Below are 25,324 nucleotides of genomic sequence, written 5' to 3'. Positions count from 1 at the left end.
AAATGTACAGTTACCATGAACACAGTTTTGCCCTCTCCAGGTTTTCCCTCAACCATCAGAATTCCTCCTTTTTGCTGACATTCTTGAACCTTTTCTGTTGCCATAGAAATAAGCTTTGCCCTGCCGTGAAACTGCCGCTGTTGGGAATCCTGATGGACTTCCTGTTCTTTAATCTCTGAGGTTAAATCTTCATCTGTCTCCTACAAAAAAAGGAGAGGAAAAAATTCAAAAAATCACTCCGCTAATTAATAAATGTAAAATAATCACTGGGGCGTATGAGGGCCCATACGTCAAGACATTTGAAAAAAACAAAAACAAATTATGAAATGTGTAACCATGAGGTTAAAATATAGAACAATTTGATAATACAAAAATAATGTAATAAAACATCGATAAATAATCAAATAGAAAATATAATTGACCAAATTGATATTATAGAAATATGATAAATGATAATGGTGACTATGAAGTGATTGGTGCTATGATCCACTATTATCAATGAAGGTGGGACCTAATCGGGACCTAAAGGCTAACAAATTTGGACAATCCTATTCATTAGCAAATAATGCAGAAAACCCCAATATGTAGACTGCAGAATATCCCAATCTTTATATAATATTGAGTAGAATACTAAATATAAGCGAGTACTGAATTAAAATTTATTTTCAATTTATTTTTTTAATGATCAAATTGCAGACATATCTGTACAGACATATTCATATTTATCCACATCATCCTTACTCATTGTTTAATTGATTTATCTTTCGATTTATTTTTCAAACTGTGAAACTATAAATTGGAACATATGAAAACTGACCTCCACAAAGAGCTGCTGTACAGCTTCCCAGATATCCTCCAGTACTGCCCTCCCAAAGTCCTCCAGTCCTTTCACATGGGGCTTTCCATCCACCACCCCACCCCATTCACAGGGATAACTAGGAGAATATGAAGCAGGGCACAAAGAATAAATACGGTGTCATTCATCACTGTGCATGGCAAAACAAATGTACAGAACTCACTTTTCTGTCACTTTAAACTCGTTGTTCTGGATCCATGTTTTCAGGCTGTTCATTTTAGCTTCAGCTTCTTTGGATTCTGCCACAAAGTCTGTTCTCCATGCCACTGGCACTGAACTTAACAAAATAACACACAAAATGTAGATGATATGACATACTATACTCAAATCACAGAGCCTCATACACATTAGCTTGAAATAAAGGACAAAAGAATTACAGCTGCATTTCATTACCATACATCAAAACAAGAAACAAAATTAATCCGCTGACAAATGATAGATGACTGTATACCTGGTGAGATGGGGTGATCTAAAGCAGAAGAACATGCGGCTCTGGGCAGAGTCTGGATACAGCGCTTGAAACTGTCGAATCTCCATTTCAGTAATAGATAACCCATCAGCCGCAGAGTTCAGCTGGCAGAGTGAAGCATGAAAGCAATTCATGAAACTTTAGGACAAGGAGCCAAACCAGTATACAGTTGTGTTATATTGCTTTGGCTACATATTAGTAATTAAGGGATGATCTAATTCAATCTAGTTCAAATTCTGGTTGATACCAATAATGTTAAAGGTAATAACGTTTGGCTGATAACCGATAAATGGTGATTTAAAAATTCTATGATTTGTCTAAATAAATTTTTTTCTATACTATTTTGTTAAAATACATTTAAAATTAAAAGTTAAATATAAAAAACTAAAAACATTTTTAAAACTACAAGTGAATGTAGGCAATAGGCATCACATCATTATAATGTACAGTAACAAATTAATATTCATTTTGAGATTTGCTAAATATTACATTGAGTGTTAGTAAATTATTTTGTTTTTTAAAGATTTTGTTTTTAAAATGTTTTTAAAGGTTTACTTTAAGTGAGCGTTAGATTACGGCAAAAGTAATATGAATTAAAAAAATTGGTGAAATGACAATTAAACATCCAATATCGATTAGCAATTAAAAAGAAATTGATATATCAGCTGATATAACACTAATACATTGTGCATCCCTTGTCATTTTAATGCTTCTAAAAGACTGAATCTGAACATGAAGGTCAAGGCTATAACTGAAACTTAACCCTTACTTGAAACTTCTGACCAAGCTGTCGCTTAATTTTTTTTTCACAATTTGATGAATAGAAAGTTAATAGAAATAGAAATCTTTACTTTTCACCTTTCTTATCATACATTTCTGGTCAACTCCAACTCTAATATAAAAGGTGAATATTAAAGGTCCAGTAAGTGATTTCTGAGAAACAGTTGATATTTGAAATCAACCCAATCAAACCCACCTCTCCCTTCATTGCTTTGCCCCCAAAATGCACAAACACAATGCAAGAGTGGATTCATAGCTAAAGCAAAGCTAAATAAATCTTCATGAAAAATAAAGTGAAGATGATGAACGAATGACAAGGAATATGAGCATGCAGTACACAGGAGTATATAAACAAGCAAGAGTTTGTTGTTAGTCCCCAGCAGCACACCAGCGCCAGACAAACAATGATACTAAAAAAAAACCTGTCCTGTTACTATAGATAAAATTACAACAACAGCATATCTTGGTTCTGTGAAATATAGAAATGTTATGCACATATGAAGCAGGAACAATGCAACCTCGCAGTCCGTTTTCACGCCTTCCCACTTAGGTCTCTCCAGTGCTGTAAAACTTTTCTAATATTAACACGGGTCCTAAAGCTCTAGCCAGATCATAACCCTTTTTTTTCAGTGATATTCCTCTGAACTTTTCTCTTATGTAACGTCTCTCAGCCATTCTATAGTCTTTCTTTAAATCTCCCTCTTGCTCACTCTCTCTCCTCCCCCATCATGAGTGTACACGCCCCCTACTGCTGATTGGCTACAAGTGTGTTGTGATGCTCGGTCCAATCCAGAGGCGGACAGTAGTGAAGTATTTTTGCTTTCCAAGTAATTTTATTTTTCAAGTATATGTAGTTTATCAGTGTTCTTCTTTGGGAAACGTTTACTTCACAACATTCCAAAACATAATATTGTACTTTTACTGCACTGTGTTTCATATTGAATATCATTTAATACTTATTTACATAAAAAATATAGTATTTCTTACTTTTACTCAAGTAAAAGTAATTCAAAGTTTTACTTGAGTACGTAAGTAAGAAAGTACTACATTTTTAATGTAATTAAGTATTAAAGGTAAAAACAAAAATAACACACAAAAAAACACTTATGCATATACTTGAAAAATGTACTTGAGTAGAAGGTAAAAATACTTAATTACTGTCCACCTCTGGTCCAATCCACTTTCAACAGCGTTTCTCAGAAATCGCTTACTGCACCTTTAAACTTGAAGTTGTGCTGCACTTCTAAGAGTGTACATAACTAATCACCTGTATCACACATTTGATAAAAGTATCTATCAGACAAATAAATGAAATTATTACCCAGCTGTATTGAGGAAGTTCAGATAGGGTGGGGCGAGGTGGCACTAGGCCATATCTCTCCCCCAGAATTCCCAGCAGCAGCTGGCTGCGGCAGACCTCTGATAGACAGAGCTCCACAGCACGGTTAGACTCCTCCTCCGTAACGCCCCAGCGCAGCTCCACTTCCTGCAGGTAGAGATAGTGTGCTGCTGCCCGCCTTCTGAGCTCTGGAAACACACTACGCACAAGAACATCCCTCTCGGAATGCATGTCCCTGAACGTAGAAGAGATGAACACTCGCACACCTTTCCATCTATGAAGAGAGAAAAGAAAGAAAAAAAGGAATTGACAAGGACACTTTTTTTGTATTTTATTATTTATTTAGTTAATTATTTATCCAATTAACTTAAATCTAGCGTGGTCTACAATGAAATCTATTCTGGACCACAACCACCCAACTTAGACTTAACCCTCTCGAGTCGGCCGTAGCGCCGGCGTGATTGGCTTGCTTTTTTTCTTATCAGTGCCAAAGAGACTCAAATAACTCTGTCGTTTTTTATCATTCAGGCAAGTGTTATACATCATTATAATCTGTTAAGTTTCTATTTTTTTGTGTACAGTCACAATAAGAACAAATTGTTGTGCTTTTTGCAAAATAAGGGAAACAAACATGATTCGCAATCTTCAGCCTCTCTCTCAATGATGTCTATTCTGATTCCCTTCAGAAAATGACCTCTAGCTTAGTGAGAACTTGACACACAAACATGAGACAAATGTCTAAAGAAACGTTGAAATGTCAGGTTTTAAATCATGTAAATCAAAATGAAAACAAATATTCTGTGTTTATGTAATCTGTGTGAAAAGTGGGAGATATCAATTAACTCATTACCACGCCCACGGACCGTGTGCTCATTCAGATTGAAATACAGGCAATCCATGCGTCAACGCCCACACACACATCAGCTCACGCAAACACAACTAGTGAAGCTATGGTTCAGATACATCGCTTTGAGTAATAATCCTGGAATAATTCTCCTCACGGAAAGCTGATTCAGAGCTCATTGTAAGGTAGGCTAAGTTTAAAAGGCTCAGCTAGCATCTGTGAATATTAAACGCAAAAAGACTGTTTAAATATAAATCCTGATGCAACATGACGCAAGACTGTTTAGACAAGATTTATTTGGCCTGTTTTCGTTTTGTATAAATTATATCTTCATTTTAATCAATGTTTTTAATATAGTTGCTTTCTTATTTTATTAGAAGTCAATATAACAGACAATAGCCTTAGCGCTGCATTGCAAGCGTCTCATAAATGAACTTAAGATGGAAATGATATTCGAGTATTAATTGCCTTTTTTACAGTGAATTTCGTTTAGAATAAATTGTATCTTAATTTTAATCAATGTTTTTAAAACAAATTTTGCTTCATATTGATGTTTAAATATTATACCCTATGTTTTTTTTTTTTTTTTTTTTTTTAGAAAGTGAATTGCTTTCTTTAAACTGAATTTTGTTTTGTATAAATTGTATCTTAATTTTAATCAACGTTTTTAATATATTTGATAAAATATAACAGACTGGCATAATACATATATTAGTATATTTGATACCAATATAGCAGACAATAGCCTTAGCGCTGGCTCATGCATTTCACGTGTTTCTGACTGAAGCTCGAAATGATATTTGAGTATTTTGTGTATTTGATCGTTTACAAATGATTCAGAAAATATTTGTTATTGAAATGAATGGGAAAAAGTGTCCCAATCAACCTAAAGTCACCAGATACTATTTGAAATCATAATTGCATTGCATAATCCCAAATATTTTATGAAATCTTGTTTCTTTTTTGGCAGGTAATTTAGCTTGCTTTAAGTAAAAAGTTTAAGCAAAAAACATTTTGATTTTCCCCCCAGAAAACTTTTTTTTTTTTTACTGTTACTGTACTAAACCTAAAATCTAGTAGGCCTACCTAAAGCTCATTTAATATGCAGCTCATTATTATGCAGGTCTTTGTTTCTCAGGAGTGATCACATTATTATTCATGGTTCGTTCACACCTACTCGCATAAGGCCTGAGTAAAGAAAAAGTGTTTTACAAAATGTAAATGAATATATTGTTTTATGTGAATGAGTAGGCTCAATGATTCTCACATCAGTGTAAAGCAAAAACTCTAAACAAAAACACCCAATAATCAAAGGCCTCGTGAACACATATTTATTGTGTGTTTTGAAGCCTTAATTTAAAAAAAAATCTGTTTTTGTTTTTTCAAAAATGATGCATAAACATTATTCTCTCAAAAATACAAGCATGTACATACATGTTGCTCACATTTTATGGTAGCCCAGTTTGTGCTGAATACAGTGTAAATACACTTTTGCCATTAATATGTTTTTTTAAACAACTGAAAAATGCACAAATGTCAGAGCATGTCAAAACTTCTAAAGGACCCCAAAACAGCTCAGACTCCTAGGGGTTAAAGTGATTGACACACATTTTGTTTAATACAAGTAACATATGGATATTTTTATGGTCATACCTGAACTTTGGTGTCGCTGGAAGTGGGATGATTTCAGCAGCTCTCTCGGGTTCAGTTTTACGCCCCTGTGGTGGAGGGATGTTATAGACTCTGTCCATGTGCTCCACGTGCTGCAGCATCCTTGAGGAGCCTCTCTCGGAGACAAACCTACAGTCACAGAAAAGTTCTGAATGAACATCTGAAACAACTCCATTATCGCCATTATCTCACATAAAAGATTCAAGAGTAGAATGTAAAGTTGTAGAATGTTTGATGCAAAAAAATAAAATACATTTTTGTTTAGAAATCAAACACAAGGAACAATGTTTATAATTTCTTATTATATGCAAAATGTGAGATGGGGGCTTTTATGAAAATTTGTGTGAACATGACTTGAATTTAACTGAACTTACTTACTCTAATCTGTTTTTGCAATTTAAGTTTAAAAATAATTACACACTCTTTGAGAAACAAATGAACAAAAACATATTAACATCATTGTAATATTCAAAAGCTCAAAAGTTTGGGGTCAGTGAGGTTTTTTTTTAAAAAAGAAATGAAGGCTTATTTAGCAAGGATGCATTAAACTGATCAAGATTGTGTTGCGACCTGCACTTATTTGTGTTGTTGCGCAGTGTTCTTTTTCTCTTTCCCTTTTCTTTCTTGTTCAGTCTTTCATTGTCCGATGATGGAGTGTACAACGGTCATTGGCTGTTCAGTCGTGGTGTGGTCTTTATGAGGACGCCGCTGGCACTCGACGGAGAGCTCATTTCTGTTTTTAATCGCGAACGAGTTGAGAGCTCCTGGATCTCTACTCCAGGCTATGATAAAACTTGTGAAGCTCAAACGAAAGTTGTTCTGATTCTTAAACACATGGATCATGTTCAATTATGTTAAAAAAATATGTCAAAAGATCTTGGAGCATATGAAGTATTTTGCTATCTAATTATGTTATTTAATTTATCTCATTTTCTTTTTATATTCACTTTGTTATTTTGGAAGACGAAGAGGAAAAGTAAGGCCAGTTTACAAAGGGTCTACATCGCGCGTACACTCTGCTTATTACACACACAGGCGCAGCAGCACACAAACATGTCAAATATAAAAAATACAAGCATTACAATGTAAAGGATTATTATTGTGTACATAAAGATAAAAATGCCTAGATGTCATAATGGATAGTCATTGCATGTATCAGAATGACCTATTTGCCGAATGAAATTGGATACTTATTTAACCAATCGTGGCAATACACACATGTATTTAAACTGGTTCAGGTTGCGGGTGTCTATATTTCGCCATGTAAATAGCGAATCCGCCATGGTGCAAGCGCAAGTGGCTTTTAAAGGGAATGGGAGATGAGACTCTGATTGGTTTATTGCACGTTACACCCAAAACACACCCATGGCTCTTACCAATCTTACCAACCCCAAACTTTTGAACATACTGTATATTGTTAATATTTGGTAGATCCAACACTAGCTCTTACTGACAATTGCACGTTTTTGTTGTTGTTGTTTTAAAGAAAATCATCGTAAATTTAAATAAATTCACAAAAGAGAATATATATTGAGTACAACATAGGAATCAGTTAAAGATCTTACTTTAGGATCTGCTCGCTAAACCCCCGAAGTTGTACAGTGTTGGATTGCAGTTTGTATTTCATATCATCTTGCGAAGACCTGTTAAAAACAGACAATACAAGATTTATTTGCAACGATGCAAATTTTTGCCACATTTATGTTCCAAACAGCAGACTCTTTAATGAAACATAAACAGCTTTTCTTATAGAAGTAACATATCAGACTCAATTTTGGAAATTGGAGATAGAATAAGTTTCACAAAACATACGCTTTTCCGAGCAGCACCTCTATCACAACAGTATCCTGGTTAATATCTTGCCGATAGTTATTGATACCCGCAATCACATCGTCGTTGATGTAGTTACTTTCAAGCACAACTATACGATCCAGCTGTGGGGAGAGAGGTTTTTACAGACATGCCACTTATTTTAACCCCATGTGCAAACATTTTTTAATGCACTCTGGAATAACCATAAATTCAAAAGGGGCTCACACCTTTGTCTTCTCTTCAGTCAGCTTAGCAAAGAATGTAGACGAAGATATGCATTCAGATTCTTCATCGCAATCATTCTTATCCTAAGAGAGAGAGGGACAGAGAGAGACAGAGGATAAAACACAAAAAAGGTTGACACCATCCAAAAATATGTTATTATTCAATATTGGATATTTAATTGTGCATTTACAATTTAAAAAACGAATAATTTAATAACAGTGTTAAAAGTCATCTATAGCAAATCTCAAATTTTTATCTTAAGATTTTATATTCTAGTGTTTTATTTTTATAAATAACTTTGATATTTTAATTGTTTTTATTATTCTTTTGTTTTATTATTGTCTTGTTTTCATTTTAGGTTTGGCGTTTGTTTGAGTGTTTTTACATATATTTTATTTATAGCAGAATCCTGTTTGATTCTAAAGGTATATACACAATAAAAGGGAAATTCTTACATTCACTTGCTTCATTGCTTGTCTCACATTATCCAGAAGGACGTCAGACTTCAACTTAAACTCCTCAAAGTCTTGGTATCTATTCAGTATGACTTGGCAATCTTCGCTGCAGTAGTTAATCATCATGCATAAAAGCAGTGCAGCTTCCTGTTCCTGCAGAAGCAAAAGAAATATACTTCACAATAGGTTTCATTTTGACTAGAAACCTAATTTCATAACAAACTATAGGAATCATTTATACAACATGTAATACAAAAATATAAATCCACAGTCACAGATGTTCATATCTTACCGATGTTGAGAGTTTATCATTGTCAATGTTATCGGTGCTTTCAGGGGGCAAGCAGACATCCTCAGCACCACTCCAGTCTCGTTCCTCTGAAAACTGAGCATTACAGATCACAAGAGTGCGTCCAGGGAGAGGGGGGATGTTGTACTTGCAGGAGATCTGCACAGCTTTCTCCAAAGCACAGCAGTACTTCTTCAGAAGCTCCTGAGTGTACAGTCTCTGACTAACAAATTACATTACAAAAAACAACAACAACGTCAGTTCAGGAGTGAAACAAACTAAAATCATTTATTATATTATGCCACTTATGCTATGTAATGTGTTTCTTTAATAGTGAATACACACTTTGCTTTTCTCAGGAGATTGCGCTTGACGTTGAATATGCGGTATACGAAGGGCACTCGCATTGTAACTCTCAGTCTCTTGCGTGCTGTTGTGTCCCAATTGGTTTGGCTGAATCGTTTGCTCTTTGGCAATTTCTTCAGAATGTCTTGCAGCATCACCCTGGAGCTTGGCACCTTGACCGCAGGCCCACCAGCTGAAAGGGGAGAACATGTCACTCAAACTTCCTCGAACACGTCTATAAAAGACATTTACATTATTACATTGTGATTCTTGATGAAATTGTATATGAAAACCAATAAGACTACATGTTTTGTAGATTTAAACACTCTAGAAATCCCTAAAACACCATAAACAAATATTTGATAATTACTGAATTAACTGTACATTATTGTTTAAAAGTTTGCGTTCGCTAAGATTTGAAAGAAAATAACTGCATTTATTTGATTTCTATTCTAAAAGATTTTTTAAATGTGATTTATCCCTTTGATGAATGAGTTCTGATCATTCAGAAATCAGTCTAACATACCTATTTTCTATGAAAGTTGAAAACAGTTGTGCTGCTTAATATTTTTGTAGAAACCATGATACATTCTTTGATGAATACAAAGATTAAAAGAAAAGTTTTGTAACATTACAATTGTCTGTACTGTCCCTTTTCATCAATTACATATACCCTTGTTAAATCAAAGTAATCGTTTTAACATTTTTGCCAAGCAGGACCAGTTTCTGAATCAGTGTATTTTTCCTGATAAACAAAAATTAGGAAACCGATGACGCTACACAAACTTACCAAATTTACAGAGCTCCAAAATGACTTTATAAGCAGACAGGAAACGGAAGGGAAACTGTCTGCTTTGGATTACAGCATTCTGTAAGTTGAATTCAAATCCGTAAATGACTTTATCTTCTTATTTGCGTTCCAGTAAGCGTAAATCTGAATGAAAAATGCTCACCTTCGAGGTCAGTCGGTTAAGGATTATAGAATGGTGTTTCTCACTGATGCCCACAGAAATCATGTTCTTTAGGTTCCTCAGCATTGCCATAAAAGGAAGAGACTTCCCATCTGCAATCACAAAAAAACTTATACTTAAGTATGAGAAGATGTTAGAGAATTAAGTACATTTTGGACCCTCATTCACACCGATGAGTTTCTCCCAGGTGGCAGCTTTGTTTCCCTCCTGACTTAGTTTGTGCTCCCATGTGTCGGGTTGCTTAAGTTTCATCCGTTTTCCAGCTCTCTCTCTCTCCCAGACCCCACTAAGACCACTGCGATTGAAGGCCGTCAGATCGCTCGGGTATCTGCATGCAAAAACAGGTAACAAACATAGTCACTAATGGAAAATTACACTGGACTGAGCAATCAGTTGACTAACATTAAACAAATTTGACTAAAATATTTATGCCAGTTTGAAGGACTTACTTCTTTCCCAGAATGGCCATGACATATTCTGCAGATTCTTTGATGTGAAGGCGCTTTATCATCTTCTTGAGGTTGAATTCACTCTGTTTTTTATCCTTTGTAGCACGATTCTGGCTCTCCAACTAAATCATAACATACAAAACTGAATCAAAAGATGTTCAGAAGACCTTTTGATGTGCAATAATCATTTGTAATGTTACATCCAACAAATTAAACTCAACATGGCAAAGCTCACATATTTTTTGAGAATCGAGTCGTCCATTCTGACGAGGTCACCCCACGTTTTCCACTGTGCAGCAGAGATTGTCTGAAAGACGAGGATAGAAAACAAACGCATTTTAAAAGTTACAGTGGTGGTCAGAATTATGGGTACCCCTGGTAAATATGATCAAAGATGGCTGTAAAAATAAATCTGCATTGTTTATCCTTTTTATCTATCATTCAAAAAATGTGCAAAAACCTAACCTTTCACTGAAGTAAAATAATGGAAAGTCGGGGGGGGAAATCACATTATGAAAGAATTTTTTTTCTCCAAAACACGTTGGCCACAATTATTGGCACCCCTAGAATTTTTAATGAGCAAAATATCTCTTAAGTATATTTCCATTTTTATTTAAATTTTTTAGCAGCCAGGGTGACTAGGAATATGAAATTGTCTAGCTATGACGTCTTGTTTCACAGGAGTATAAATATGAGGAAACACAAAGGTCAAATTCCCTTAATCATTCATCACAATGAGTAAAACCAATGAATATATTTCTGATGTGCAGAAAAAGATTGTTGAGCTTCACAAATGAGAAATTGGCTGTAAGAAAATATCTAAAGCATTGAAAATCCCCATTTCCACCATCAGGGCAATAATTAAGAAGTTCCAATCAACTAAAGATGGTACGAATCTGCCTGGAAGAGGACGTGTCTATATTGTCTCAATGCACGTCGAGGAGGAACATTTGAATGGACAAAGACTCTCCAAGGATCACAGATGGAGAATCGCAGAGATTAGTTGAGTCTTGGGGTCAGAAAGCCTAAAAAAACAAAAATCAAACAACCCCTTCATCACCACATGTTGTTTGGGAGGGTTTCAAGAAAAATCCTTCTTGCTCATCCAGAAACAAACTCCAGCTGGAAACTCCTGACTGGAAATTGAAAAGGGACCTGGTTCTGTGGTTAGATAAAACTATAAAAAGAGCTTTTTGGCAGCAAACGCACCAGATGTGTTTGGTGCAAACAGGGATAAAAAGTACCCCATGTCCACGGTTAAAAATACAGCTGGATCTATAATGTTGTGGGCCTATTTTTTTGCTGGAGGTCCTGGACATCTTGTTCAGATACATGGTATCATGGATTCTAGCAAATACCAACAGATAAAAAACCAAAACCTGACGGCCACTGCTAGAAATCTTATAATGGGCCGTGGTTGGATCTTCCATCAGGACAATAATCTAAAATAAAGATCAAAATCAACACACAAATGTGTCACTGAGCACAAAATGAAGCTTATGCCACGACCATCCAAGTTTCCTGACCCTAACCCTATAGAGAATGAGTGGGCTGAACTGAAGAGAAGAGCTGGGAATCTGAAGGATCTGGAGAGATTATGTATGAAGGAATGGTCTCTGATCTCTTGCCAGGTGTTGTCCACTCATCAGGCATTATAGAAGACGACTATAATTATGGCCAACGTGTTTTGGAGAAAAGTATTTATTTCATAATGTGATTTACCCCCCAGTTTCAATTATTTTACTTCAATGAAAGGTTAGGTTTTTGCTATTTTTTTAATGATAGATCAAAAGGATAAACAATGCAGATTTGTTTTTACAGCCATCTTTGATTATATTTACCAGGGGTGCCAATAATTTCTGACCACAACTGTATGTGAAAAGAAAAAAATCTGAAAGAAATAATGTGTTCACTATTGTATGATGGTAGGATGTGTGCTTTTCTAAAGATGTAAGATAGTATCCAAAAGCATTAGACAACACTGAAAATATAAGATTCAAAATATCTAAAAAAAAAATTTTAAAAAAAGGAAAATAATAATATGGAAAATAAAGATAAATTAAAGATTTTAAAAGTACATTAAAACAATACAACAACAAAAATAAAAGCAAAACCAAATATTTTCAAAGAACCATTTTCAGAGAACCCCACTGTATGTTTTTTTATTTAATTGATTTCAATATTGTGATATTAAATATTAGGTGTTTTTGACATATTACCTGTCCTTTCTTTCGTTTCTTGTTGTGTTTGCAGCGATGCTTTCGTGTATTGTATTTGGCCAGCTGATATTCAGTGAACTGCTTAAATTTATCCACTAGAGCTTTTTTCAGGCAGGAGGGTAAAGATTTACTGAAACACTGCACAAGAACATTTTCAAAAGCATGAAAAAACAAGAATCTCAACAAACAAAAACAATCCAAAATAAAATATCATCTACCATGCTAATACCATACTATTCTTTAAAGTACTTTGAAGTACCATGTACATATAATGGTATATGAATATGAAATAAAGGACAGCATAAAATAAAGGACAGCAAGATATTTACTATATTAACACTTACCATGCTATAGATTCTTGTCAACTCCAGCCAATCAGATGGCAGCTGCACAGCAGCACAAAAGTACCTTCTCAAGTGTGGCTTAGAAGCAGGCAGATGAGCCGCCAGCGCTAGCAAGAAGTTGGCTGTGATACGAATGTTTAGTTCCTGCCTAGTATAGACTGCAACCTAAAACCAATGCAATATGCAAAACCACACACGTTGACAACATAACCACCTGACAACATAACCCACATGCACTCATACTTGCAAAATCAAAATCAACCTTAAGGAGAAACTCTGGGTCTTCAGTGGTAATCTCTGTGGCCAGGTTCTTAATGATGCCCCACACACTCGTCTTCGCATCCCAGTCCTCCTGGCCTGGGGTACAGCTCTTATTAACCAGGGAGCAGCACACCATATTCAGCAGGTTGTTCTGAAGGACAAACAAAAGAACTGACGATGTAGAAATGTTCCTCGACTTCACATTCACCACTTTGTCTATCCATTACGTGGTGTAAGAATGATTACAAATAAGTTTGGTCAGTGAGATTTTTCTGATGGATCATGTGACACTGAAGACTGAATATGCTGAGAAATTCAGCTTAGCCATCACAGGAATAAATTACATTTTAAAATATATAATAAATATGTTTTATAATATATAATATGTAAAGCACATTCATATTAAAATAGAAAACAGAAATATGAAACAAATTATATTACTGTTTTCCCTGTAGTTTTGATCAAATAAATGCAACCATGGTGAGCATAAGAGATAAATAAAGCTAAAAATAAATAAATACACAGGGCTGGCAAATTATTAATCATTATTTAAACCTCACCTTCCGGTCCCTCAGTTCGACAAGTTTCTCATCCTCGCTTGCTTCAATCACCCCAAACTCTTCACAAGGAGCAAATGTCTGCTCCCCTTCTCTATCTAAATCCATATCCAAAACAGGTATCTCAGAGGACAGCATCTGGTCTTCCTCCTCCAAGCTTTCCTTGGAAGGCACCAAAATGGCATCCTGTTAAGAGACAATATAAAAGACAATATAATTAACTACATTTGTATTTCCTGAATAAAGTAAGTCTTCTACACATTTATGCAGAACCAAAGTTTTAAATGAAATGCTACATCAGATTTGTCTTAATCGTAGTGATCATAGCTGGATAAACAGATCTAAAGATTAAATTATTAATAAAATAAATCATGTATGTTTAGTGGTTGTGTTGAATTAGTAGCAATGATTGATTAATAAAATATTAATAGAATTTTGTGTAAAAATGTATCTGAAAAAAAGATGCTACATTAATTCACATACAATTTTATAAAGCAATACAGAGGCAATCACTCTATACCTGTCTGGGCTCCTCACTATATCCCAGCAGGCCTTCAGGTGATAAAAGCATGTCTTCCACTTCTCTCTTTTCATTTGTGCCAACTTTATTCTCCTTTAAAAGTGGCAGATAGGGGCCGAGTGGTGGGATGGCACTGGCAGTGGAATTTTGGGAGCAAGAGAGTAAAGGATTATGGGAATAGGCAGAGGTTACAGAAGGTGAGACTGAAGGGTGGAGTGGAAGCTCCATTAGGAGGGTATTCTTGGTGCTCAGCAGAGAAGTATGAGAGGAGGTTGAGCTCATCGTTGTGAACGACAAAAGAGATGAGGTGGCAATGGTGGAGGACAGGCTGGTTGGCTGGAGTGCTGGACATGGTGAGAAGGTGGAGGTCTGATTGACCCAGGATGGACAAGTGTACTGATGATGAGACAATAATGAGGGCGCTTGAGCCAGAAACCGGTTTTCCAGCCTTGGACTGCTAACGTTTTGCTGTAGCCTGGCATCCGTATTCACCTTCAAATCAGACTGAGGAGCCGGAGTCTTCATGTCTGCTTGCTTGAAGAAAGGAGAAACATAGAATGTGTTTTTGTCCAAAGACATTGCAAATGCTAAAAATACAATTCTAATCACTAATTCTTGAGCTATGCAACAAAATATGCCCCACAACTTTACCTGCACATTGGATTTTAAAATAAGAAACTTGAAAATAAACAAATCAGAGAGGATCACATGAACACATAAATATGGCCAAAGTCTGTCATAATCTTCTAAATCCTAAAGTCCTCTTCAACAAGATCACGCAGTCTCTGGTGAGTATGTTTCTGTAGATAATCTTAAGAATTGTTTTGCTATAGAGAGGGGGGGTCAAAATCTTCCCGTCGCAGCTTCCCTTGCCATGGAAAGACTTTACCCCAATTGGCTATATGTCAACCCTGTCACAAATTGTAAAGAAATAGTTTGTGATTTTAGATAATTTGCCTCATTTTAATTAGGCTCTAGCTAAAGCAACGCCAGAAAAACAAAATATCTACTGCATGGGTGATAATAGGCCTAATAATAATAATAATATGGTTATTCCATCAACACTCTACACTGTCAACTGTCAAATTTTCTGAGATGTTCTGTCTGAATGTAGTGACAATTCACAATCACTAGCATTGACAAGCATGGGTGTGTCTTATGCAAACAACAAACGTAATGTAGACACACCTGAAAAATCAAACAATAGCTTTCTCCACTCCTTTTCACCCTTTCACAGAGGTTATTTAAGCTTTAAGTACTGGTGGGTAAATCTCCCTATCGTCCACACTCCACTGCATAATGTGCATATGAAATAATGTGATGTTCCTACTGCTTATTCATGCTGTTTATTGTAGTGTCTTCGAACTGGACCTGTAGGCTGCTCCTTTTCTGATTGATGCTATAAAGTCCACTTCGCAGGGCACTTACTATCGATTGGAGTGCAGGACAAAGTCCACTATCTTAGCTGATAATGAATGAAGAACAATAATAATGTGTTTGCGCAATGTCAGTTCTTTATTGCCACGCATGTACAAATTCATCACCACCCCCTCATTTAATTTGATGTTAAAGTGCAATAAAAAAAACCTTCTTCATGACGACAGACACACACGTTTAGCTTAAACAGTGATTATCCCAGATAGCAAAAAACAGACATTAAAAGTTGACGAGTAACACTGTTGTAAATAAACACTTGCACTATATTTACGTGCGACACGGTTTTTTCAGTGGTGTGACTAAAAAATAAAGACAGCAACTCACCTTTAATGCTTTATGACTAGGTATGGGTGTAAAGTGAAGTAAACCGGTGAGCTGCTGGTTGTACAGTGAAACTTGACAACTTCCTCACCTGTCATGTTATGCGTAGCCTATGTCACTACCGTAATGAACCGAATACAGATGCAATATAAAAGAGTGAGGCGTCTCAGATTAGAGTTTCTCCAGTCACATGATTCAAGATTCAAGATTCAAGATTCAAGATTCAAGAGTTTTATTTGTCACATACACAGTTATATACACAATATACAACTGGCAGTGAAATGTAAACAGGTCCGCTCCATGGACAGTGCAAATAATAGTTACAAGAAATTAAAATAGAAATAGAATAAAATTAGAATAAAAAGTATTAACATAAGTAGAATTATAAATAAATCAAGTAAAGATAAAAATAGGAAATAAGATAAAATAAAAATATAAAAAATATGTGGATATGATTAGTGAGATAAACTGTAGACTTAAAAATAAGTGGTTAACATAAAATATATATATATGTATATATAAAGAAGTATAATGTGCAAGGTTTATTACAGGTTGTTACGCAGTAACAATAGGAAAGTAAAGTGCAGTGCAATTGCAGTATGTGGATGTTAATGTTAAAAAACCGTATGTTTATGCGTGTGCGGGGTGAAGTGAAGTCACGTGACTGAGTTCAGGAGTCTGATGGCCTGGGGGAAGAAACTCCTCCTGAGTCTTTCAGTCTTTGCCATCAGGCTACGGAAGCGCTTACCAGATGGCAGCAGGGTGAAGTGAGAGTTTGCAGGGTGATTAATGTCTCTGATGATTTTGGTAGCTCTACCTCTGCAGCGTTTGGTGTAGATGTCCTGCAGAGACGGGAGAGCTGAGCCTGAGATGCGCTCGGATAAGCGCACCACTCTTTGCAGGGCTTTGCAGTCGTGACTGGTGCTGTTCCCGTACCACGCTGTGATGCACTGAGTCAGGACACTTTCTATCGCCCCTCGATAGAAAGTTTTCAGGATGGCTGGTGAAACCCTGAATTTCCTCAGCTGGCGCAGGTGGTACAGTCTTTGCCTGGCTTTTTTCACCTGTGTCTGGATGTGTGTAGTCCAGGTCAGATCCTCGGAGATGTTCACACCCAGGTATTTGAAGCTGCTCACTCTCTCTACCGGTGTCCCGCTGATCATGAGAGGGGAGTATGACCGATGCTGTCTCTTCCTGAAGTCCACAATCAGTTCTTTGGTCTTGTTAACATTCAGAGAGAGACAGTTGTCCTGGCACCATGATGTCAGTTGCTCCACTTCGTCCAAGTATGCCGTCTCATTGTTGTTGGAGATGAGACCCAGGACAACAGTATCATCAGCAAACTTGATGATCGAGGTGGAGCTGTGTGTGGACAAACAGTCATGGGTGTAGAGAGAGTAGAGCAGGGGACTCAGCACACAGCCCTGTGGAGCTCCCACACTCAGGGTGATGGAGGTGGAGGTGAACTGGCCTACTCTCACCGCCTGGGGTCTGCCAGTGAGGAAATCACATGAGTGATTTTTGTTTTGAAGGCTGTCGACATTTTAACAAGGGTGGCTCCATTAAACTGGTAAGCAATTGAACGTTGTTTAAAAATAACAGCATGTATTTTAAAAGGAAAACAAGAACTAGTGAATAGTACCCATATTCAAATTGTTTTACTTATTCAAATCCAGTGACCCACTGGTGGATTGAGACGTTGCATATTTGCATTCTTTAATGCGATGCTTAATTTTTTACATTTTAACATTTTAATGTAGGATGGACAAGTATGAGATTTTAGCTACTCAACGTAGACTTCATGCATGAATTATGGAAAACATTATCTAGAATTTTAAAGATTCTTTTTATTACTTTAATATGACCTTAAAATTGAAATCCATTTTCATTTTTTACAAAATTCAGTTTTATTTAAAAATTATTTAGCTGTCCACGTATGTGGACACCATGCAACAAAGGCATAAAATGGGACAAAAAGCAACAGATGACAATACTTGTGTTTTTATTATGTCATGTTATGCTATGTATATCAGCTCAGTTAAAAACATTAATATTACAATATAACAACGATAAAACACGAATTATAACGGTATACATATATGCGGAAACCTAGTAGCAATATATGGGCTGGGCTTTGCTGGCTTTGTTTGGAAGGCAAAATGCTAATTTGTATGTGTAAAGTTGCCATTTAATGCCGTAATATGTAATTTTGAATGGTTATTTATGTTGATATATTTGTTAAATGTCTGTTTTATTACAATATAAGACAATTATAAAAAGGCTTAAAAGACTAGCAGGTTACAGAAATCAGACTTTGCAATCTGACTCCACAAAATCTGCAATCTGACTCCACAATCTGACTGCCATTGTTTGGCACAAATTGTTTCTGTACTGGGTACAACAACTAATTTCAACGATGTGCTTTGAAAAGTAAATACAAGTGAATTTAGATCTTATCAGTCAAAATTTCATATTTTAAATAACTCATTCGAATAAGCTTTTATATTTTACATAAGGTCATTGTGTCATTTGTCCACTTTATCCTGAGGCATATTTCCTGTTTAAAATACGTGTTTTCTTGTTTTCTATTTTCATAAGACGGGGGAAGTTCTTTTCTTATTTGTTTGTTTTGTGGGGCATTATTATTTCATCAAATTATTATTATTATTAGTATTTGTAGGCTATAATACAAGTAAAAACTTCAAAATTACACACTGGGGGAAATGTTCTTGTATTGAACCCTATGTGAAGGAAAAAGATTTTTCATGAATCAATTATAGGCTATGTTTGCAAAAAAAAAAGAAGGAAAAAAAGTGGTTAAACTAGCCTATCGTCTAAAATTGGATAGCTAAACAAGTAGGCTATACACCTTGCTGTTGAGAATAACTTTTAAATTGTCGTTAAACACCAACAGATGGCGCTGTTCTTCAGGGCACTTCTGCTCCTTCAGTCTGTTCTGCAGCTGTTGGATGGAGCTGAACCTCAGAACCTGAACTGCCCTGCTTATGGTGGAGTTCCAGGCACTCCTGGACACAACGGTCTGCCTGGTAGAGATGGGAGAGATGGAAGAGATGGAGCCCCTGGATCCAAAGGAGAGAAGGGAGAGCTAGGTTTGTGTGTATGAGAGAGAAATTGAAATGAGTGAAGTGAGGGGATCTGAGATAGTGGTTTATTTCACTCCTACCTTATTGCCTATTATTTTTGCTCCTATCTTACAGGGGTAAGCGTGCAGGGACCGCCAGGTAAAGCAGGACCCCCTGGGCCAGCTGGAGCCAAGGGAGAAAGTGGACTACCAGGTCTACCAGGTATTAAACATTGTAGTAATTTAGATATTTTAATGCTCAGTTTACAATTCCTTAAGTGGAAATGTGAAGACTTCAGAGTCTAAAATTGTTCACAAACAACATCAAGTAAATAATTATTCTATTTTCAGGATCTCCTGGATGTGAAAGTGTTCTGGAGACCTTGAAATCTGAGATCCAACATCTTAACGCCAAGGTTGCCATGATTGAGAAAGCTGCAAGTGTCAGCCACTTTAGAAAAGTTGGACAGAAATACTACGTCACTGATGGTATTGAGGGAACATTTGATAAAGGAATACACATCTGCAAGGATGTTGGTGGAACAATTGTTTTGCCAAGAACTGCTGCAGAAAACCAAGCGTTATTGAATGTAGTATTATCCAGTGGTTTAAGTGGTAAAAAGCCATATATAGGCGCAACAGACAAAGAAACAGAGGGACAGTTTGTGGGCACTGAGGGGAAGCATTTGACTTATACAAACTGGGGTCCTGGTCAGCCTGATGATTTTAGGGGAGTACAAGACTGTGGTGTTATAGAGGACTCTGGCCTTTGGGATGATGGCAATTGTAATGATGTACGTCCTATAATATGTGAAATAGACAACAAATAGAATGTATACAAATGAAGAATATAATTCAATATTCTATTGATTACATTTTCAATTATTTGTATAACGCTTTTCACAATACATATTGTTTCAAAGCAGCTGTACAGAAAATGCATTACAACATCATGTATTAATTTTAAGCAGAAACAATGTGCTCACTGAAGTAATGATTAAATGTTGTGAATATAATGATACAATATTAGAAAATGTAGCATTGGTGCATGTTAATTCAGAGTTTGTGTCATCTGAAGTCCTAGCAGGAGTTGGAGTCATCTCATTAACTAAATATGTGATATTATCTTTATAAAATTGACTGTTTAAATTTGATTGTGAAGCAGTTTATTCCATGTAACATGTTACATTATATTTTATATTCACAAATAAATAGAGTTTTATCCCAAGAACAATGCATACAATTCATAATTGAAATATATAGGCCTACACTTCAATTCAGTAATTTAGCATATTATTTTGAAGGAATAGTACAACAAAACCAGTTAATATGAGAGGTTGGGAGGGCCTAATCTCCCTAAAAGCACATTACACATACGCAGCATTTCCAGAGAGGACGATCTGTATTTCATAATATGAGATTCACAACAACAAGCCCAATGTTGGGCAACCGACATCTGCTGACTGTCATCTGGACTCCTCCATTAAATTGGTAAGTACATGAATGTTATTTTAAGCTGAGAACCATTGCAGTAAATTCATGAAAGAAAGAAAAAAACGGCTTGAACTACAGTAATGTTGGGCAAAATCGCTTAGAGAACAATAGAGAATTGAAAATGTGAGACAAAAAGTTACTAATTTACTTTAATTTTACTTTAGCTAAGTAAACTTGTTTGAAATCTGCCAGGTCAAGTTCCCTTCGAGTCAACAGAGACTTCATATGGCCTTATGGAGGTTTCATCATTGAACGAGAGCTCAACAGGTGAGACTGAAATAAAGCTGGGCAGTGTAAAGAGTACAAATGGAGATTTTGCTATTTCATGTGTCAGCCAGTCACAGTACAGTTACATTTAATTTCCTTTTGCTGAAATTTTCTTTCTAGATTTAACAGTAAACTGTAAGTTATGTCATTATATCATTGCCTAATTTGACGTCAGAGATGTTTCTAATAATTCCGTTTTGTTTTCTTCATTTCAGAAAAACCTACTGAATGTGAGAAGAGGAAAGGATTTCGTTCTTTCCTCAGGAACATGTGTATGGCTATGAGGTGCTCGTTCCTCTGCTGTTCCTCTGCTTTTGTTCCTCCAGCGGATCTGGAGCCAGAGCCCGATCCTGGTCCATCATCACCTGATCCAGATCACTCCGGCGTCAAGCCAAATAACGGTCAATCTGCAGACATTATTTCTCCAACATTGTTTTAAACAGTATATTATTGTCTTGTTTGCACTGATATTTTTTTAATTTAAAACAAAGGATCTAGCAAGCTCATATATTTTTCATATTTTGTTTTTCAGACTCCTTTGAGACTCTCTATAACATGAGAGAGATGATTGGATCCGGAGGGTTCGGAAGAGAGTTCAAGGGAACACGGAAATTTGATGGCAAAAAGGTAAAGCAATCTTGCTGAATTGTACAAACATTTTTGCTCTTGCATGCATCAAAACATATTTAATACAGATGGGTTAATACTTAGATGCTCAAATCGTAAATGTTATGTGCAAAGTCAGGCGCTTGAATACTGTTACTGTTATTGAACACTGTTTTTTTCCCCAGGTTGCCATCAAACAGTTGCGCAAGATTGACAATGATTGTTATCTTGATATTGTAAGTTGGTCAAAAGTTGAATGTGTATTTGTTGTTTAAGTGCTGATTACTGTAGTCAAAACACCTGTAGGAAGCATTAGGTGTAAATGTAATAGATCAGTAAACCTGGAAAGGCTCTGATGATCGTATCTATAAAGATCAAAGAAAAGTACATTTAAACATGATATGTTTTCTTCAGATTTTTACCCAGCTAACCTTCTGTCTACTACTTTTCTCTAGCCTGGGCATCCCAAACCTCTCGTTACTGAAGTGGCGCTGCTGCTAATGATGAGGTAAGAACCCATAAGCCCCTACATCATCCGACTGTACGACTGGTTTGAACATCCTCAGACATTCGACCTCATAATGGAGTTCCCTGAACCCTGCGAGAGCTTGCTGGACTTCATCATTCGTGATCCTCCACTGGATGAAACAATAGCACGGGTCTTCATGCAACAGGCTTTGCTGGCAGTGCAACACTGCATCGAGCATGGCGTTTTTCATAATGACGTTCATGCACAGAATTTCCTGGTGAAGACAAACACGTTAGAGCTCAAGTTGATAGACTTTGGCTGCGGTCAGCTACTTAGTGCACTCTAAAAAAAAGGCTCGTAATCATAGGGGAACCTTTTTTAGCGCTATATAGCACCAATTTTGGTGCTTCAGTGGTTCTTCAGCGGTTCTTCAGAGGTGCTATATAGCACCTTAGTCAAAGAACCGGTGAAGAACCTCTGAAGAACCGCTGAAGAACCACTGAAGAACCGCTGAAGAACCACTGAAGCACCAAAATTGGTGCTATATAGCACTAAAAAAGGTTCCCCTATAATTACGAGCCAAGAACCATTTTTGGTGCCATATAGAACCTTTTTTTTTTTTAGAGTGTGGTGATGGCTACGAGAGCAAAATATACCGTGGTGAGTATTTTTGGAGGGTGGAAACCTAGATGTAGTGACTTTCTGATTATTTGATACTTTGAAAAAATTACTCAACAATGTGCAAATGTCTTGCTGACAGGATTACTGGATTACTGCCCACCTGAAGTCTTCACAGAATCTCGATTCCACACCGTCCCAACAAATGTCTGGGCTCTAGGAGTGTTGTTGTACGAGATGGTGAACGCATGTTGTCCCTTTGGCAATAGAACGGAAATCACACAAGCCAAAGTTACATTTCAGAACTCCAACCTATCCAAAGGTGAGTGAAAAATATTCATAACATTGATAAACACACACACATAAAGCAAATGCTCTGTTTAGAAACAGGTAAAGGTGAAGTATGTAAGATTTTTCAAGTTTAAATACATTCAGATTATTCTTCATCAGATGCTGTTTTCATAGATGCCAACATTCGTGTCACATGACTAACCAGCTCTCTCCTTAATAAAATTTGTACAGAATGCAGTGATCTGATTAGCCAGTGCATAGCCCGGGATCCAATGAAACGGTGTTCATATGTCACATGTTCATATAATCTTTGTATTGGATAGGAAATAACACTTGCTGTCCTTGGTGGAGGGCTTGAGCTCGAGACTTGACCCGAAGCCTGAAGTCCAACCCCAACCTGACAGGAACCCAAGCCGCCGCACCAGAGATCAGAGCCGGCCCACGTCTGAGCAAGAACATGAGAGACTGAAGACCGGAAAGAAGTCATCACAGCCTCTTTTGCTCTGTTTTTAAAAGTCAAGACAACTCATCTGTATTTATACAGTGTTTTATATATGACCTGTATATATGATCTGTATATATGACCCCTTAGAATAAAAGTATATATTTTTTGTTGAATGCAAAGCCTTGCAAAGTATACTTCTTTTGACTCGTACACTTACACAGGCATTTGACACATGCGCAGTTTTGAGCAATCTCTCGCCGCGAGTTACGACCCATGTAAATATCTTTGTATTCTTCTTTAATGCTAGAGTTGTAAAAATGAGGGTACTTTCTAACCTCTTTGCACAGTCTCTCGTCTGTATAGGCCTCCATTGTTGCTGTAGCTTGCATGTGTTCCGGTCTGTTCTGTTTATGCAGTTTTTCTTCGCCTACCTTGTGAATAGACGCACCCAGGGCACAGTTGCCACATTGTGGATAAACTAATTACTAATACCATTTTGCGACATGCGCACTGTACACTGACCCTCCTGTATACTCTGGCCTTTAGAATGATTTAGGTCAATCTTGAAGCTTATAGGAATAGTTTCCCAAAACAAATCAAAAGTTATGTCCTGAAACTCTAGATGGCGCCGCGCAGGCTGATAGGTCCTTAAAGGTGCAGAAAGCGTATATTCTGAGAAACGCTCTTGAAAGTGGATCGGACCGAGCACTAAACACACGCGTAGCCAATCAGCAGGGAGGGGCGCTATCAAAATTGCACCTTAAACTCAATCTGCTTGCAATCACATCATTCTCTTTAGAGCACAGCTGATTGGTTATTGCTGTATCAGTAGCCAATGAGCTGTCATGCTCAACCTTCAAATACTTTGTTAGCATTTGCTGTAGTTGCAGCGTGTTTTTAGAAACCCTCCATCTTTCCCAGCTCCACCTGTATTAACTGAAATGGAAAAGAATTCGATTTTACCTGACATTTTTGGTAACGTTACATGTAAAATTACACATAAAACGTGTGATTTCTTGCAAAATGTTTAGGTCACATTGTTAAACTTTGATTAATCAAGTAGTCTAGCAGGAGAAATATTTTCCCATGTACCCACTTGGCAGTTCTTTGTAATCTGTTTTTTGGGACCCTAATGGTTTCTAATGGTGGTCATTTTGAATTGATGTCAACGCGAGTGGCGAAAAACGCAGATTTTCATAACTCCTGAAACACAACATACAAAGACAAATGAACCCACTTGTTAATATAATTCTGACACCAGGAATCAAATGGACATGGTACAATCACTCTATTGGTGAAAAACAGGTAAATAACACATTATAGGCTCATAACGACGTAACTTTTGCTTTATTGTTTTGCAAATGTAGTCACATAAAACTAATTTATATCTGTTATAACAATTGCAAGGTTATTAAATTGATCACTATTAAATGGATCAATGATCATCATAGTTGTTTATCATCAATCTCCACCTCGTCATCATCACTGCCGACACCAGCAGCAAACAGGTCGATGAGAGATGGGGCCAGAATTGGTCCACAAGGCCGGACAGAGTCGGACCTTATAGTTATTGCAAATGTGTTAAACATTTGTTTAGATGGAATTAAACCAAAAATTTACCGGACAGAGTCGAGCCTTATAGTTATTGCAAATGTGTTATACATTTGTTAATATGGAAAGAACCCTAGCTTGCAAAGCAGGAACCTCCAAGTTATAGAATCTAATAAATGTGGACGGAGAAGCCCAGACTGCCGCCACAGATATCTTCCAGTGGTATTCCACTGGACCAAGCCCATGACGAGGCCATGCCTCTAGTGGAATGAGCTCTGACGCCTAAGGGGCAGCAGAGACCTTTTGACTTGTAAGCCAGCAAGATAGCATCTACAAT

The 25,324-nt window shown here is 36.6% G+C and overlaps 2 protein-coding genes across 3 annotated transcripts in view; one reads left to right on the top strand and one right to left on the bottom strand.

The window, feature by feature from the left end:
* tep1 (telomerase-associated protein 1) overlaps positions 1-16,292 on the bottom strand; it is a 32,337-nt gene extending 16,045 nt beyond the window's left edge. The window contains exons 1-23 of the mRNA XM_079818756.1: positions 16,168-16,292; positions 14,407-14,940; positions 13,890-14,072; positions 13,331-13,480; positions 13,069-13,233; positions 12,725-12,862; positions 10,741-10,812; positions 10,506-10,627; positions 10,227-10,384; positions 10,039-10,148; positions 9,876-9,954; positions 9,086-9,278; positions 8,744-8,963; positions 8,452-8,604; positions 7,999-8,079; positions 7,772-7,893; positions 7,525-7,602; positions 5,942-6,088; positions 3,427-3,718; positions 1,308-1,429; positions 1,020-1,133; positions 818-935; positions 15-200 (exon numbers count right to left, since the gene is read on the bottom strand). Coding sequence (XP_079674882.1) covers positions 15-200; positions 818-935; positions 1,020-1,133; positions 1,308-1,429; positions 3,427-3,718; positions 5,942-6,088; positions 7,525-7,602; positions 7,772-7,893; positions 7,999-8,079; positions 8,452-8,604; positions 8,744-8,963; positions 9,086-9,278; positions 9,876-9,954; positions 10,039-10,148; positions 10,227-10,384; positions 10,506-10,627; positions 10,741-10,812; positions 12,725-12,862; positions 13,069-13,233; positions 13,331-13,480; positions 13,890-14,072; positions 14,407-14,931 — 3,528 coding nt within the window. The 5' untranslated portion in view covers positions 14,932-14,940; positions 16,168-16,292. The remainder of the gene's footprint in view (positions 1-14; positions 201-817; positions 936-1,019; positions 1,134-1,307; positions 1,430-3,426; positions 3,719-5,941; positions 6,089-7,524; positions 7,603-7,771; positions 7,894-7,998; positions 8,080-8,451; positions 8,605-8,743; positions 8,964-9,085; positions 9,279-9,875; positions 9,955-10,038; positions 10,149-10,226; positions 10,385-10,505; positions 10,628-10,740; positions 10,813-12,724; positions 12,863-13,068; positions 13,234-13,330; positions 13,481-13,889; positions 14,073-14,406; positions 14,941-16,167) is intronic.
* A 5-nt stretch (positions 16,293-16,297) lies between these two features.
* LOC307127501 (mannose-binding protein A-like) lies at positions 16,298-23,612 on the top strand. 2 transcript variants are annotated; one of them, XM_079818755.1, is made up of 12 exons: positions 16,298-16,349; positions 17,667-17,734; positions 19,079-19,274; positions 19,383-19,469; positions 20,933-21,007; positions 21,223-21,408; positions 21,540-21,634; positions 21,799-21,849; positions 22,069-22,417; positions 22,707-22,742; positions 22,843-23,022; positions 23,315-23,612. In XM_079818755.1, the coding sequence occupies exons 2-9, from the start codon at positions 17,675-17,677 to the stop codon at positions 22,123-22,125; spliced, it is 807 nt and encodes a 268-aa protein (XP_079674881.1). In that variant the 5' UTR covers positions 16,298-16,349; positions 17,667-17,674; the 3' UTR covers positions 22,126-22,417; positions 22,707-22,742; positions 22,843-23,022; positions 23,315-23,612. The 2 variants fall into 2 exon arrangements, with proteins under 2 accessions (XP_079674881.1, XP_079674880.1); XM_079818754.1 differs by lacking the exons at positions 20,933-21,007; positions 21,223-21,408; positions 21,540-21,634; ... (3 more) ...; positions 22,843-23,022; positions 23,315-23,612 and adding an exon at positions 19,598-20,472.
* The last annotated feature ends 1,712 nt before the right edge of the window (positions 23,613-25,324 follow it).

This window comes from Gobio gobio (assembly GCF_949357685.1).
Source record: "Gobio gobio genome assembly, chromosome: 6".
NCBI classification, from domain to species: domain Eukaryota; kingdom Metazoa; phylum Chordata; class Actinopteri; order Cypriniformes; family Gobionidae; genus Gobio; species Gobio gobio.
This window is presented reverse-complemented; position numbering and strand designations above follow the sequence as displayed.

What these genes read in the sequence shown, in the direction of transcription:
- LOC307127501 (XM_079818754.1), top strand. Translation starts at nt 17,675, where the DNA reads ATGAGTGATTTTTGTTTTGAAGGCTGTCGACATTTTAACAAGGGTGGC. An exon ending in AGGAGAGAAGGGAGAGCTAG is followed by an intron (nt 19,275 to 19,382) that starts GTTTGTGTGTAT and finishes CCTATCTTACAG; the next exon opens with GGGTAAGCGTGCAGGGACCG. An exon ending in TGGACTACCAGGTCTACCAG is followed by an intron (nt 19,470 to 19,597) that starts GTATTAAACATT and finishes TTCTATTTTCAG; the next exon opens with GATCTCCTGGATGTGAAAGT.